Raw genomic sequence first — 15,698 nt, 5'->3', positions numbered from 1 at the left:
CCTAACTTTAGAAACATGTTCTTTGCAATATAATAATCAAAACCTAACCTTTCTTAACTATCTTTCCATGTTACAATTTAGAGTATAAAAAGATGGAAGGATTTTATAAAAAAATATTCCAATCTTTTTATAACCTATAAATTCTTATCCATTTAGCTAAAAGACAAAAATCTTTTTAGTAAAAAAAATGTAAATAACATAATAAATCATATCTTATGATATGTTATCATATATTTTAATATTTAATATTGAAAATTAATATTTCTATGATATAAATAATTTTCAATTACAAGAGTTATATTTATTTATCATTTTATAATTACTATTGAGCATATAAATATTTCAAGAATGTGCAGGGGTCAGTAGAGAGGGATGAGACGTTATTATTATTATTATTATTATTATTATTATTATTATTATTATTATTATTATTTTTAGTTATTTAAATTCTAAATTAAATATTTTTACATATAATCATATACGAAAGTTCAATACATATCGATTGAAGGCAAACAGGTAACAAGCTGCGCCGCTAGCCCTTTCTGGATGGCAAAACCAATTCTTTTGAAAACAACATTTGTGGATCTAGAAGATATGACATTAGAATGCATGACCCGTTGGACTCTATTAAGGAGCTCCACTGCCTCTGGTGCGAGAAAACCAAATATATCGAATGCAAAAGGAACAAACACATGTTGATTTTCTCTACATGCATTCTCGTGCTTTACCATTTTGCACGTAACGACTTTCAAAGCGGCATGCCCAGCTGCGAAACCTCCGCTCCCCAAACCAACGAGAGGAGAGACACCAGTAAGATCCACGCACGCATGCTTCCCTCTTATCCATCCAAAGACCAAAATGTCAGTCGGTCTAAGTGTGGACCTGCCATCCTGCGGGTCCGTCAAAAAGTTCACTGGCGCTTCTTTCTTCACCGAAATACCAGCATGCCGACAAGCATCAAAGAGAACATCTCGAACCACATCATGTCTATTCTTGAAACCAGGGAGCTCTCTACAATGAACCGCGTGTTCCCCAAAGGTATCCAAACATGCCTTGCGACAAACTGGGCATATCTCGTCAATTGAAAATATGGGAATCATGAGGCGGTAACGAAGGATAGTTCGGTACTCCACAGGAGACATATGCTGGCCAAGACCATCAATAGGGATAGTTAGCAGAAAATCCTGAGCATGAGGCGCCCGCAGACACTCAAAGACTGCTTTCTGTCTGACAGTCATGTCGAAGTTGACTTCCATATCTTGGACGATTTTGCTAAAAAGGGCATACGCCAAATCTTTTTGGGATTTAGGGGGGGGGGGGGAGGGGGGGGGGGTGTCCTTATTAGTGAAACCGCTACAGTCAAATCCCGAAATCGTATCACGGAGACGAGTCATAACACACAGGTAATCCGAGTCCATACCACATATGCTACTGTCATACTATTAAATATATATATTCTAATAAATGAATATGTTTATTCTCCTATTGACAAATGTCATACTATTAGAACTGTTTATTAATATTATATGTCACATATGATGCCACTTGTCAACCTATTAATTAATAATTTCAAAATTCAAATTTTAAATTTCCAATTTTAATTACATTAAATTAATAATTGATTATCTATTTTAAATTTTAAATTTTAATTTTTTTTCATTCTAATTATATTAAATTAATAACATTATATTAAAAAATAAAATAAAATTAACACATATTATAAGGTGAGATAACTTTACATATTTATTTAAATTAACGATCGTAATTTTTTATAACTAAAAAATATATATCTTAAGTAATAATTTATTTAAAATAATTGATTAATATTTTTAATTTTTTAATAATAAAATTTAATTACTTTTTATAACCGTGGTTCTCACAGTTATAAACTAATAAAAAATATAAAAAAAAAGAATAAAATAGTCATTCAAATTTAATTGGCTAAAATTCAAAAATTTATAATTTTAAACATTTAGACCCTGTAAATCTTGTTTCTCATAACTACGGGAAAAAAAAAAAAAAAAAAAAACTTCAAAGTAAATTTTCGTGTGGCCTAAAACCTAAAGCGCGGCGTACTCGTAGTCGGTTTCTAAAACCCTCTTCTCTGTACAACGATTCAAACGTTCCTTTGTTTCGGCTCCGGCTAGTGACTGGTAGACGGAAAACAGGTTCCCGGGACCGGGAGAAAGCTAGGGAAAGAAAGCAGAGAGATACATGGGGACATCGGTGCAGGTGACGCCACTGTGTGGAGTGTACAATGAAAACCCATTATCGTATCTGGTCTCCATCGATGGCTTCAACTTTCTTATCGATTGTGGTTGGAACGATCACTTCGACCCCTCTCTCCTTCAACCTCTATCCAGGTTTTTAATTTATCACTTTCTCATTATCCTCCCGCTCTCGCCATTTGAATTGCTAATTTAGTCGAGAATTATTAAGGGGAAATGAAAAGCTGATAATTTTTGTAAGTTGTCAGAACAATGTGATTTACAGTAGAATTAACAGCTGCCTATATGAATTCGCGAACAAGAAGGGTTACCCCTAAATTTTGTTAATCTCTGTTGCAGGATTGCTTCGACGGTAGATGCCGTGTTGTTGTCACATTCAGATACACTACATCTTGGTGCTTTACCCTATGCCATGAAACAATTCGGACTTTCTGCTCCAGTTTATGCAACAGAACCTGTCTTCAGATTAGGGCTATTAACTATGTATGATCACTACCTCTCCCGCAAGGTAAAACATTGATCAATGGATTATTTGTAATGCAGTATGTCATATTATCTGGTTACTTGTAGTGATTTTTACATATTCAAAGGCTGTTATTACACATCTCAGACGTGTTCCTCTTTCTGCAGCAAGTATCTGAGTTTGATTTGTTCACACTGGATGATATTGATTCTGCCTTCCAAAATGTGACAAGATTAACCTACTCTCAGAATTGTCATTTATCTGGTGCGCATTTTCCTAGCTAATCTCACCACTTTCAGGGTTATAAAATTTGTTTCTTACTTGAAATATTCAATGAACTAATGTCAGGAAAAGGGGAGGGTATAGTGATTGCACCTCATGTTGCTGGTCACCTTTTGGGAGGTACTGTTTGGAAAATAACTAAAGATGGAGAAGATGTGATATATGCTGTTGACTTCAATCATCGAAAAGAAAGGTCAACTGCATCCGTATCTCATTGAGTATTTTTCAATCCATAATGTTCTGACCTGCTACAGTGATCTTTCAGGCATTTAAATGGAACAGTTTTAGAATCTTTTGTTCGACCAGCTGTTCTTATAACAGATGCATATAACGCTTTGAGTAATCAGCCTTCTAGACGTCAAAGAGATCAAGAATTTATAGGTAATTATAGCTGTTTAAGTAGCATGTGTGTGTATGTATCATTTCTAATTCTTTTTATGGATTTTGTTATTTGGTTGGGAATTTTAGATGCTATACTGAACACTCTAAGAGGCAATGGAAATGTGTTGTTGCCTGTGGACACTGCTGGCCGAATACTGGAGCTGCTTTTGATACTCGAACAGGTTAGTCTGCAAAAAATCTGTGATTTTTATCTTTCTCTAGATTTTTATATAATAATGATCTTTTTGCTGATGTTGCAGTATTGGGAACAACATCATTTGACCTATCCTATCTTCTTTCTCACGCATGTGTCATCAAGCACAGTTGATTATGTCAAGAGTTTCCTTGAGTGGATGAGTGATTCAATAGCAAAGTCTTTCGAGCACACTCGTGATAATGCCTTCCTTTTGAAGTAAGACTTTTTCATAATTTCTTGATTGCTGTTCACATCACCTGGAATTTATACATTTATTTGCAGGCATGTTACTCTTCTGATCAACAAGACTGAACTAGAAAACATCCCAGAGGGCCCAAAGGTAAAGCCAAACTTTCTAATTTGGAGGCTAAAAACTTTAGTGCACTTGCTATTGTAGAAATATATTTATGATGGCATTGACTGCATTTTTTTTATTTTAGATTGTCCTGGCTTCTATGGCCAGTTTAGAAGTGGGATTTTCACATGATATATTTGTAGAATGGGCTGCTGATTCAAGAAATCTTGTTCTTTTTACGGAAAGGGGACAGGTATATTGCTTAAACAAAGCAACTATAGTATAAATGATGAAGATAGGCAAATATATATATATATATATATATATATATATATATATATATATATATATATATGTATTGATTCTGATAAGTTAGAGTGTTTGTATATGTAGTTTGGTAGTCGTGCACGAATCCTTCAGTCAGATCCACCTCCTAAAGCTGTTAAAGTAACCCTTTCAAAGAGAGTTCCATTAGTTGGTGAAGAGTTAGCTGCATATGAAGAAGAGCAAGAAAAGATTAAAAAGGAAGAGGCTTTGAAAGCCAGTCTTGTAAAGGAAGAGGAATCAAATTCAAAAGCTGTGGTTGGCACTGATGTTTCCAAATCTGACCCAATGATCATTGATGGCCATGCTCAAGCTGATGGTATTTCTTCCTTTACTAGTTATTACTTTTTTTTTTTTTTTTAATAAATTTATTTATTTACCTTAAAAGATGATTTGATGGAAAATGGCAGTTGTTGGGGAAGCATATCGTGATGTTTTGATTGATGGATTTGTTCCACCTTCGAGTGTTGCCCCGATGTTCCCTTTTTATGATGACACCTCTGAATGGGATGATTTTGGAGAAGTCATTAATCCAGATGATTATGTGATCAAGGATGAAGATATGGACATGGGATCTATGGCTGTAAGTTCATTTTGAATTTTTTTGAATTTTGAATATTGAATTTTGAGCGAGAGTGAGAGTGAGAGTGTGTGTGTGTTTAGGTGGGTGGAGATGTTGATGGAAAACTTGATGAAGGCACTGCTAGTTTGATGCTTGACACAACCCCATCAAAAGTTGTATCTTCTGAACTTACTGTAAGTTTGTGTTTTTAATCTAAATGCTGATGATTTTATTTACTATTTGTTGAGTTGTTGTTATATTGGAATTGTGACTGTGTGTTTCAGGTCCAAGTGAAATGTTGTTTGGTTTACATGGATTTTGAAGGACGTTCTGATGGTCGCTCCATGAAGTCAATTCTTGCACATGTTGCTCCCTTGAAACTTGTATGGGGGTTTTGTTTTGGGAAATGGAAGAAAAAAAAAATTACTATCTCTATTAAGTTGTTAGATTATTGAAGTCCATTAAGTGAAAAAGAAAGAATGAGAAGCTGTTTTTAATGGTAAAATGGTTGTTTGTTTATATATTAGGTTTTGGTACATGGATCAGCTGAGGCAACCGAGCATTTGAAGCAACACTGTCTGAAACATGTTTGTCCCCATGTATATGCTCCACAAATTGAAGAAACAATTGATGTCACATCAGATTTATGTGCTTACAAGGTGCACAACAAGTTCCATTCAATCTCATTTTGGACCATTTAGTTTATCTTACAATATCCACATCTGATTAGGCTTTTTTGTTTTTTTTTTCCCTTGGTGTGAAAACTAGGTGCAACTCTCTGAGAAACTGATGAGCAATGTTCTGTTTAAGAAGGTGAGTGAGCATTTCTTCCCTATGATACAAAAATCAAAAATGGTGCTTTTGGTTTTCACAAATTTTGCTTATCCTTTTCAATAATTACTTAAATATCCCTGATAAAAGAGTTCACTTATGTATTCTTTCAACGTTTTTTTTTAAAAAAAAAATATATATATATAGATTCTTTTTGGTACTATATGGTTGATTATTTTTGGTGAAACTTGATGTGAAAACATAACTATAAACTAATATGACTGACAATGACATTCAAAAAGTGATATTTTGTTTAATTAAGTATTTGGCGAATCTGTCTGTGGACTACATACACAGCTTGGAGATTATGAAATAGCGTGGATTGATTCAGAGGTGGAAAAGACAGAGAATGGCAGCATCTCTTCACTACTCCCCCTTTCAACAACACCTCATACTCCTCCTCCTCATAAGTCTGTGCTTGTTGGAGATCTAAAAATGGCAGATTTTAAGCAGTTCCTTGCTGGAAAGGGTGTCCAGGTGGAATTTGCTGGTGGGGCTCTGCGTTGTGGGGAGTATGTTACATTGAGGAAAGTTGGTGATGCCAGTCAGAAGGTGTGTTATGTTGTGTTAACCAATCTAATCTAAAGGAATAAATAAACAAGGCCAGATTTGTAAAAACCTATTAAACTCATTAATTACTTTTTCCTTAATCTTTAAGCTTAATTGTGTAGGGTGGTGCTGCTGCTATCCAACAAATAGTTATTGAAGGTCCACTGTGCGACGAGTATTACAAGATTCGGGAGTACCTTTATTCCCAGTTTTATTCACTTTAGTTTTCATTTTTAAATTTTAAATTATCAAGGGCTCATGTTCATGTAATTTTATATTCAAAATATTTGTAATCAGCTCCTCAAGCCTTGTATTGTAGCAATTAGAAACAGACCCAACCAAGACAGATTTTGTGATTAAATCCTCCCTAATTAACTATAATTAGAGTTACCACACCCCCGCCTGTTGTTGCAGAGTATTTATGTAGTTTACACTAGAATTGAGTTTAATTATACATTTTTGGTATGTGAAGACGAATAGGTAGAACCATGTTTTTTTTTTTTTTTTTTTTTTACATCTTTTACAGCCTTATATGCATGAAAATGAATATTTAAAGAAACTGATCTATAAAAATGAAAAAAAAATCTTAAGAAATACACGCATATATACAAAGAAGTCAAAAACAGAAAAACCTTGGAAAAACATGCACAAAAATGAGGATGTTAAAATTGTAGAAAACATTTATATTAAAGAAAACTAATTTTGTAAACACAATTTCATATAAAACAAATATGTAAAAAAGTAGTAAATAATTTTGTTTTTTTTTTCTTATATAAGGAAAAGAAGGGGATCAAACCGCGAACTCCTCCATGGTAAAGCACACTCAAACCATCTACCTACATCTTCTTTACATTCAAATCTTGTACAAAATAAAAATAAATATTAGCTGAAATCATTAAAACAATATTAAAGTTAATGTCATCAATTCGTAATGTAAGTAATAGGGATCAGTATTACGTCCGCTAAAACCATAACAAAACAAAAGGAACAATCAACTCTCAGTTGTGTGAAGCTCACACACAAATACATACGAAAACTAGACTAAAATTACATAAATATTAATCTTGTAAAACTAATCACCCGAACATATCGTTATACTTCTGTTGACATCTTTATTATGACAAGTCTGATGATTATCTTCATATTTGATCTTCAATAAACGTTATCTTTAGGAACATCAAATATGCAACTCAAGTTGTTAAATCAACCCAAGATGTCTAGGTCTATGTTGACCAAGTCTTTTAATATATTACTTAATTAGTCCAAATCGACAACTAATGACAACTCAGTAACATAGTTTTGTCCTAATCAATATCCTTTAAATAATCTAATTACTCTATTAAACTTTCAAAGGCTGAGTTAGATTTACAAGAAGAGCTTAGATATATGTACTAGGGATATGTGTTAGGATGGAGGGAATTGTGGCCGCCGAATTCTCCAAACCCTTTGATGTTGTTGACCCCAAGGTGGAAGGAACGATGTTCCCGACGAGGAAAGGATTAGCTGTCGATTATGAATTGTGTGAAGATGATAGGATGCGGCTGCCCAAAAAAAAAGTGAGACAATAATGTGATGTTAGACTTGAAGGAGCTAGTTCTTTCTGAGGACAAAATCTGAAATAAAATCATGTAAAGACATAAAATCAAGATAGTGGGGTAGCATAAGAGTAGTCATTTGAGTAGACACATGCTTTATGTTTACTTCGAAGTTCAAACCCGTTTTTTATTTCCAGTTTTATTGTTTATAGATATTTCTATTTGGTCACTGACCATAATTACGGTCTATTTTTTTTTCTTTACATTGGATTCACACATTAAAAGTATAAAATCCTGATGAATAATAACTTATCTGAGAGTGAGAGTTGATGAACAGTATCCGCCTACCCAGCTGAGCAGGTACTGTTCATTGACTTAGTTTTTATTTTATACATTAATGGTCCATGGATTTTGTTGAGCTTGACAGGTTTGGTCTACTTTTGATTTTTTTTTTTTTAGTTTTTGTCAGTTTTGGTCTGCTTTTGATTTTTTTTTTGGTTTTTGTTTTAAAAGCATCGATTTTTAACGTGTTGGACGAAGCCCTTGATCAACTACTAGTAGATCAAGTATGATGAAGATGCATTTTTATCTCTTTATTTTCATTTTACTTTTTGTATATGCCATATGTTTTTTTGGAAACAGCTTCGGCTCTGGTCACCTATTATGTTTTCCTTACCTGTTCTCACGCACTCAAAGTTTTATCAATTTTATTTTTTTGTTACAATATATTTGTCGTGGAACAATTCTCAACTATTTTAAAAATATTTGTTTGCACTTTTTGGACTTCAAAAATAACCTTTTTACTAAGCCCATGTTTTTGTACAATGAAACAAATTTAAACCTAATTCATTCACTCGGCCCAATTTTACCATAATATTCTAGCCCCCGTTTTTCCTCTCTATCTTCCTACTTCACACATTTGCTCCCTCCGACTGCATCTCCGATCTGCAAAACTCCGCCACCAGCCGGCCACCGCCTCCTCCAAGATACGCCGTCGGAAGCGCCGTCCTTTAGCTCCCTCAAAGTCGTCGACAACAACTCTCGGTAAGATTTTTTGTCCTTCTGTTACCAAACGTAATGTGTTAACAAAATCACATATTGTGTAGAAATCCCATAGAGAACAAACTGGGTTTGTGATTTACCAACGTAATAATTTGTTAGCTACTTGTTCTATTATTTTGCCAGATAAAATGAAACCTAGTTCTATGGTCTCGATCTGCAGAACCTCATTCTCGTCGTTTTCAGCTTGAATGTTTATGTCGGCCAATCATATCAACGTTAAGCCTTGGAAGTTTGATTTGTTTCTTCAAATCTTTAGAGAAACATACACAGCACTCTATTTATCTCATTGGAATGGAAGATTCCTTAAGGTTGGTTAACTATACTAATGTCCGTAATAAAAATCTGTCGCTTATATATATCTTCTTTGGGCTTGGGCTTTCTATTGGGCTAGTAGTAGTTGTTTAACTTATTATTTTCACACACTGTACCAGTACCAGCTCGATGAATGATGCTCAGAACAACAATGGCCGCTCTGTTTCACCCCACCACCAAGCTGTACTCTTTACCCCTCAAGGATGTCGTCTCACACTCGCTTCAGAAACCCCTGCGGTTAATAATTCGACAAAGCAACCCTCGAGCTGTTAGAACGATCTTATCCATCCACACACCTCGTTCTCTATCATCTACAACAGTTCCCTAAATTTCGAACGACACGACTTCTGATTTTGATTTGGACAACAGTTACTTGTCTTGCTCAATGCCCAATAGCAAGCGCCCTCTCAAAATTGCGGTTCTTCTCAGTGGTGGCGTTGATAGCAGTGTCGCACTTCGCCTCCTCCACGCAGCCGGACACTTCTGCACCGCTTTCTACCTTAAAATCTGGTTCCAGGTGCGTATGCTTTTCTTTTGATTGCACATTACAATGCATATACGAATAAACCCATTCAGGTTTACATTGCACATTACAATGTACAATGTCTGGTTTCGAATATAAACCTAATTTTGTTGGTTATCTAAAATTCAAATTCTAAGTATTTGCAAATTTGCTCACATCGATTTTTGTGGGGGATGATATGATTGAAATGAACAAAAATCTCTTCTCTTATCGGTTTCTTATTTTCGTGTTTCCATTTTACTTTTACCTTTCTGGTTTGTCTTTGGGCATTTTGAAGTTTGAATCCTATAATTCCTTAGCTAGTTCTGGTACTGAATTCGTTGGTAGGAAGATTTCGACAACTTTTGGTCTGAATGTCCATGGGAAGAGGATTTGAAGTACGCAAAAGCTGTTTGCAATCAGGTTGCTTTCTTCACCTTCATATTATCCATCTAGATCATTTTATCTTCAGATTTCCGTTAGTGCTTAACTGGATTTCAAGGCTCAAAAACACTTCCCTGCTTTGCTTTAACAAATGAAGTTCTCGATTCTATCACTCAAATCCCTGATTATGTGATCTTTTTCTTTGTTTTTTCCAAGTTTGATTAGTATTGAAGGAAATATATCAACATTTTGTTTTTACGAATCTGCTTCAGGTTGATGTAGCACTGGAAGTTGTACATCTGACAGATGAATATTGGGACAAAGTGGTTAGTCACAATGCATTTTCTCACATTCATCATCATCATCAATGGAACTTATTGATGAGTATAAATGTGGGCTTACACCTAACCCTGATGTTCTTTGCAATACAAGAATCAAATTCGGTTTGTAATCATATTGCTTGCTTTCATCTTTTATTGTTCCCATTTGTGATTAATTTCACTTTTTATATCTCTAGGTGCGTTCATGGATGCCACCAGTAACATGGATTTTGACTTTGTTGCTTCTGGGCATTATGCAAAAGTTGTTACAGATGAAATCAATGAGCTTTCATTTCTTCAGCTCTCAAAGGATATGGTAAAGATATGCTACTTATTTTCATTACCAACTTACACTGAGGGATACATGTTGGAATTTCAGGTGAAGGATCAGACCTACTTTCTTTCCTATCTCTCACAAGCTCAGCTTAAAAGACTAGTGCTTCCTCTTGGATGTATTCCAAAAGTAAGTAAGTTTGCTTTATGAAAAAAAAAAACAGAATTTATGAATTTACTGTTTATTTAAATATCGACTATGAAATTATCAGGATGAAGTCCGATGGCTTGCCCGGAAATTTGATTTGCCTAACCAAGAAAGAAGGGATTCACAGGGAATATGCTTTCTTGGGAAGGTATGTTTATGTTATGTTTCTTAACAAAAATCCCAACTTTGGATTTTAAGTGGAAATTTATGTAATTATTATACAGATTAAGTTCAGTGAATTTGTTGGAAGACATATTGGTGAAAAAGAAGGTATACTATTGGAAGCTGAAACCGGTGATTTTTTAGGAGTCCACAGGGGCTTCTGGTTTTACACAATTGGTCAACGCCAAGGTTTGGGTCTTGCAGGAGGACCATGCTAATTTACTACTATAAATCTTTCACCTTTTATTATTATTATTATTCAAAATTTCAAATCTTTGAAGATTTATTTATAAAAATACATGTTATGTTTCCATGTGCAGGTATGTTGTTGAGAAAGATGTAAAAAATAATGTGGTTTTTGTATCAAGAAACTATTATTCGGTTGATAAAAGAAGGCGATCATTTCGTGTTGGATCCTTTAGATGGATTAGCGGATCTCCTCCTCACAACTTAAACCACTTAAGATGCAAGGTAAACATAAACATATTACATGACTTTAAATTTTCACTTAATGCATAAAGAACAGACTTAATAGAAAAAGTCTAACATTTACACATTTTTTGACAGGTTCGGCATGGCCCAGTTTTCTATGATTGCAGTTTGCATATACAAAAAGATGGTATTGGCACTGTCCAATTACCTGAAGATGATCAGGGTCTGGCGGCTGGCCAATTTGCAGCTTTTTATCAACAACAGGTTTGTGTGGGGTCAGGGGTAATTTTGGAATCATGGGATGATAAAGGGTTTCCTGTTTGTGACAAGGCCCGTGATATTGCAAAAATGGAAGATAAATCTAAAGCTTGGTAAACCCATCACAATCAAACCAAAACCTCAAGATTGTTTGAGGGATTAGTTTAGGTCTTATAAATTAGTTGTATGTTAATTAGGAACAAATTAATTTACAAAAGGGCACCGTTTTTATTTTATTAGATGATTCATACATCTTCAAGGCAGGCAGAGGTTTTGTTGTATATGGTATAAGCTATATATATGTTTGTTTGCTGAAGATGAATAGATTCCTCTTGTAATAGTTTGACTGGATATTTATGTTCAAATATACTTTTTTAATATTACGGAAAACTTGTGTACCAATTAATTGTTAAAAACTAGGGATAATGACTTAGGAGACCATCGAAGTTTTAAATTTGTTCATAAAACACCATTCAAGTATTACATGTTCAAAAAATACCATCAAACTAAAACATATGTTCAAAAAACACCAACGAAGTAAATATTCTATTCAAAAAACACTATCTTTATGGTTTGGGGTAACTTATATCTTTAGCCCCTAACTTTTTTTTCTTAACTCGGACAGTCCCTATCGTTTATATTTATTTTGCCTTCAGACCATGATCGAATTAAAAGACAAATATACCCTTATTAGTTTCATTTAACATTTATTTTTATTTATTGTTAATTATTTATACAATTTATATATTTATAATAATAATAACAAAAATTGTATAAATAATTAATAAATATTAAAAATAATGTTAAATGAAAGTAATAAGCGTATATTAGTCTTTTAACTCGATCAGGGTCCAAAGTCAAAGCAAATTTAAACTAAAGGAACCGTCTGAGTTAAAAAAAAAGTTAGGGACTAAATATGTAAGTTACCCTAAACCATACAGATGGTGTTTTTTGAACAGAACATGTACTTCGTTGGTGTTTCTTGAACATTTAATACTTAAATGGTTTTTTTTGAACGAATTTAAAACTTCAATGGTCTCTTAAGTCATTTTCCCTAAAAACTAACAACCTTACTTTGGATTGAGTTAACAATAGTTTTTACATGGTTTGATTAAAGAAATAATGAAATTTTTTTTAAAGAAAAATTAAACTACAAGTCAAAAGTAGGAGAATAGCCCTTGTTGCTATTCTCTTTTTCTACCCACCCAATAATCGATTCTTATTTTATTTTATTTTTAATTTTTTTTTGAAACGGTACACCAACCTTTAAAGAAACAGAGCAAAAGGCGAAAGAGAAAGAAAACAAATTACAAAATGTCAAAAGGATTACAACCCCCCACACCAATTACAATCACCAAACTTGCCCCTATATTTTACACACACCAAAGTGATTATGTTATCCTCCAAATTTAACGACGAAGTCCTAGCATTATTGAAGACTTTTGCATCCCTAGCTTTCCATCAACACCATAAAAATCTGTAAATGATAGCAATGAAAATCTTTCTCTTCTTTGGACACCTCCCCCATTGGACAGCAAAGCCCACTAACTCAGCCAACACATTCATCGCTATCCGTAAATGATAACGATGAAAATCTTTTTCTTCTTTGCATTCCTAGCTTTCCATTCACATTTTCATCTACCATTGTAAGCCTTTGACAAAAACACCATTAATGATGATGTTACTACTTTTAGTAAAATGATTATAATGAAATTAAATAGACATTTTACTTGCTTGAGGCAACTTCTTGATGAAGTCCAAAGCATGATATTAGCCACTTCAATCTTCTCATTTGTAGCATTGTCTTATATGTAGACGTCACAATCAAATAATCTTTGCAACAACTTATTACAATTGACATTCCACTTCCACTTGGAACAAAATTCATGTCTTTTGTCGGTGTGTATGTGTGGTAAGAATGAAACAGGACAACTTACAAGCATTTAATGTCACTTTCATATCATTCTTACTAGACACCTATAATGCTAGTATCTTCAGATTAAATTTTCTCATGATGGTTCATATCATTCTTACTTTCACCGTCATCATCATCATCTTCTTTCACCGTATGGTATAACTATTTCTTTTAAGTTTTCTAATCTCTCAAACTTATTATAGCGGAGGAAAATGAATATACCCTACAATGTACTGAAAGAGACCGAAGTCTCGACAAACTTACCCTACAAGGTATATAAGCTTAAGCACCTAAACCCATCATACTATGTTATTTTGTATCATATATGAATTATATATGAATTGTAATCGTACAAAGTTCTTAAACTTCAATCCCTAACTTAAGTTACTTCCAAGACTTTTGAAATTTCATTATTATCTTCCTCTTACATCATATTTTTTGCCGAACACCTACGAGACTATATATATTATATTTGAAAATGAAAATTATATAAGAGAAAGATAATGGTGAAATTTATAAAAATCTTGAAAGTAAATCAAGTTAGAAGTAGAATTTTAAGAGCTTTGGACAAATACAATTTAAGTGTGTGTGTGTGTGTATTAAGGATGAAAGTGGGTCCAAACCCGGACCGGGAAAACCCGGAACCCAGAATTGACGGATTATAAGACCCAATAACCGGACCGCTATACAAGAATCGGTTTTGGTTCGGTTTCGGGTATCAGACCGGGTAAAGTGGGTATGGAACCGGTTGGAACCGGAAATTGAACATTGGAACCAGATTTATGTATTAGACCAGGAATGAACCGGAAACCCAAAAATGGAACCGAAAACCTTTAAATTTGGCAATTTTTTTTGTTCAAAGTGTTTATTTAGTGATGGTTTTCATAACAGTGATGCATATATCTATCTCTGATGAATCATGTTTAATGAAGGGGCTACAAAAAGAATCAAATATAATCAGAAGTGAGTATCTCCACCGGCACCTTGTGTACAAAGGTAACACCAGGAAGAACAGAAGAATGTAACAATATGAAGAACTTCAAGTAACGAATTAGGAAAACAGAGGATAAACAAAAAATACTTAGAGCCTAAGTATTATTGATTGAAAACGTTTTCCGGGCTACATAAAAATTGTGACAACCCGAAATTTCCATTCTGAATAAACCATATCAAGCCAATAGAAGTTAGAACAGTTACAGTGAAATCCCAGACTTCGAGTATAAGTTTGGCAGTTTTTCAGGATTTACACTTAAGGAGATATCAGGAGAGTGGATGCACTAGGGTTTGGTGCAACACTATTATTCCAATACTCTAGGACATTAGAGTTCATTCCAGGAATAAAAATATTTTCTGCCAAAAATCCCAGGACTATATATAGAAATCTGAACCAAAATAATTCATTAGTTACATTTCCAATTAGAGAAAAGCCAAAATTCTCTCTCACGGATCTTCGGGTTTTTATCCCAAATTGTGAGTACTTCGATCTAGTTATATTATATAGCTTAGATTGTGTTTAGAAACATCAAAATCGAATCAAAACCCCAAGATTTGGGAGTTTACCGCCCAAGAACACTTGGGGAGTAAACTCCATTTTAAGGGCCAAAAGTGTCCCAATGTCCCTCAAAGCCTTGGAACTCAACCTAGGGACTACCATTTCATGTTTAGGACACCAAAATCAATTAGAATCAATGGGTGAAAGTGAGTTCACGGCCAAGGAGGTTCTTGGGCCGTGAACTCCATTTTTATGTGCCAAAGTGCCCTAAAAACCCTCCTTAAGCTAAGAGACTAATTTGGGCATGTACCTAAATGAGTTTAGGACTAGCTAACACACTTAGAACACCAAGAGTAAGGTGTTCACGGCCCAAAAGGTTCTAGGGCCGTGAACTCCATTAAATGGTGTCAAATGGTGCCATAAACTCTCATAAAGCCAAGTACAAAAGCCTAGTTTTATTCCTAGTGAAATTAAGGACTTGAAAATATAAAAATACCCACTTCCATATGAGTTTACGGCAGTAAACTCAAAAGGAAATGGCCTTAGGGCCGGAAACTCCTAAAAGGAGTGTCTTAATGCCCTAAACTAGTCCTAGGATTTAACCACCAAGTAGAACTTCTTCTAGAAATCAAGAAACACTTCAAAAGAAATAATGTCATTATGTTTGAGAGCTTACGGTCGTAAACTCAAGGGTTTACGACCGTAAACTCCTTGCGTGGAGTTTATTGAAGA

The 15,698-nt window shown here is 34.1% G+C and overlaps 1 protein-coding gene and 1 pseudogene across 1 annotated transcript; both read left to right on the top strand.

Moving 5' to 3' along the window:
- Nucleotides 1–2,046: 2,046 nt before the first annotated feature.
- On the top strand, nucleotides 2,047–6,506 carry LOC111896291 (cleavage and polyadenylation specificity factor subunit 2). Its single transcript, XM_023892295.3, has 17 exons — nucleotides 2,047–2,363; nucleotides 2,568–2,736; nucleotides 2,859–2,955; nucleotides 3,040–3,166; nucleotides 3,239–3,354; nucleotides 3,442–3,536; nucleotides 3,615–3,766; nucleotides 3,833–3,890; nucleotides 3,991–4,098; nucleotides 4,239–4,488; nucleotides 4,580–4,752; nucleotides 4,833–4,925; nucleotides 5,016–5,114; nucleotides 5,259–5,390; nucleotides 5,500–5,544; nucleotides 5,860–6,114; nucleotides 6,234–6,506. Exons 1-17 carry the CDS (start codon nucleotides 2,215–2,217, stop codon nucleotides 6,333–6,335), a joined length of 2,220 nt encoding a protein of 739 aa, XP_023748063.1. The 5' UTR covers nucleotides 2,047–2,214; the 3' UTR covers nucleotides 6,336–6,506.
- Nucleotides 6,507–8,119: 1,613 nt separating this feature from the next.
- On the top strand, nucleotides 8,120–11,961 carry LOC111896309 (uncharacterized; annotated as a pseudogene).
- The last annotated feature ends 3,737 nt before the right edge of the window (nucleotides 11,962–15,698 follow it).

The sequence above is a fragment of the Lactuca sativa genome, chromosome 2 (genome assembly GCF_002870075.4).
Source record: "Lactuca sativa cultivar Salinas chromosome 2, Lsat_Salinas_v11, whole genome shotgun sequence".
NCBI lineage: Eukaryota > Viridiplantae > Streptophyta > Magnoliopsida > Asterales > Asteraceae > Lactuca > Lactuca sativa.
The sequence above is the reverse complement of the archived record's forward strand: the minus strand, read 5'-3'. Positions and strand labels throughout refer to the sequence as shown.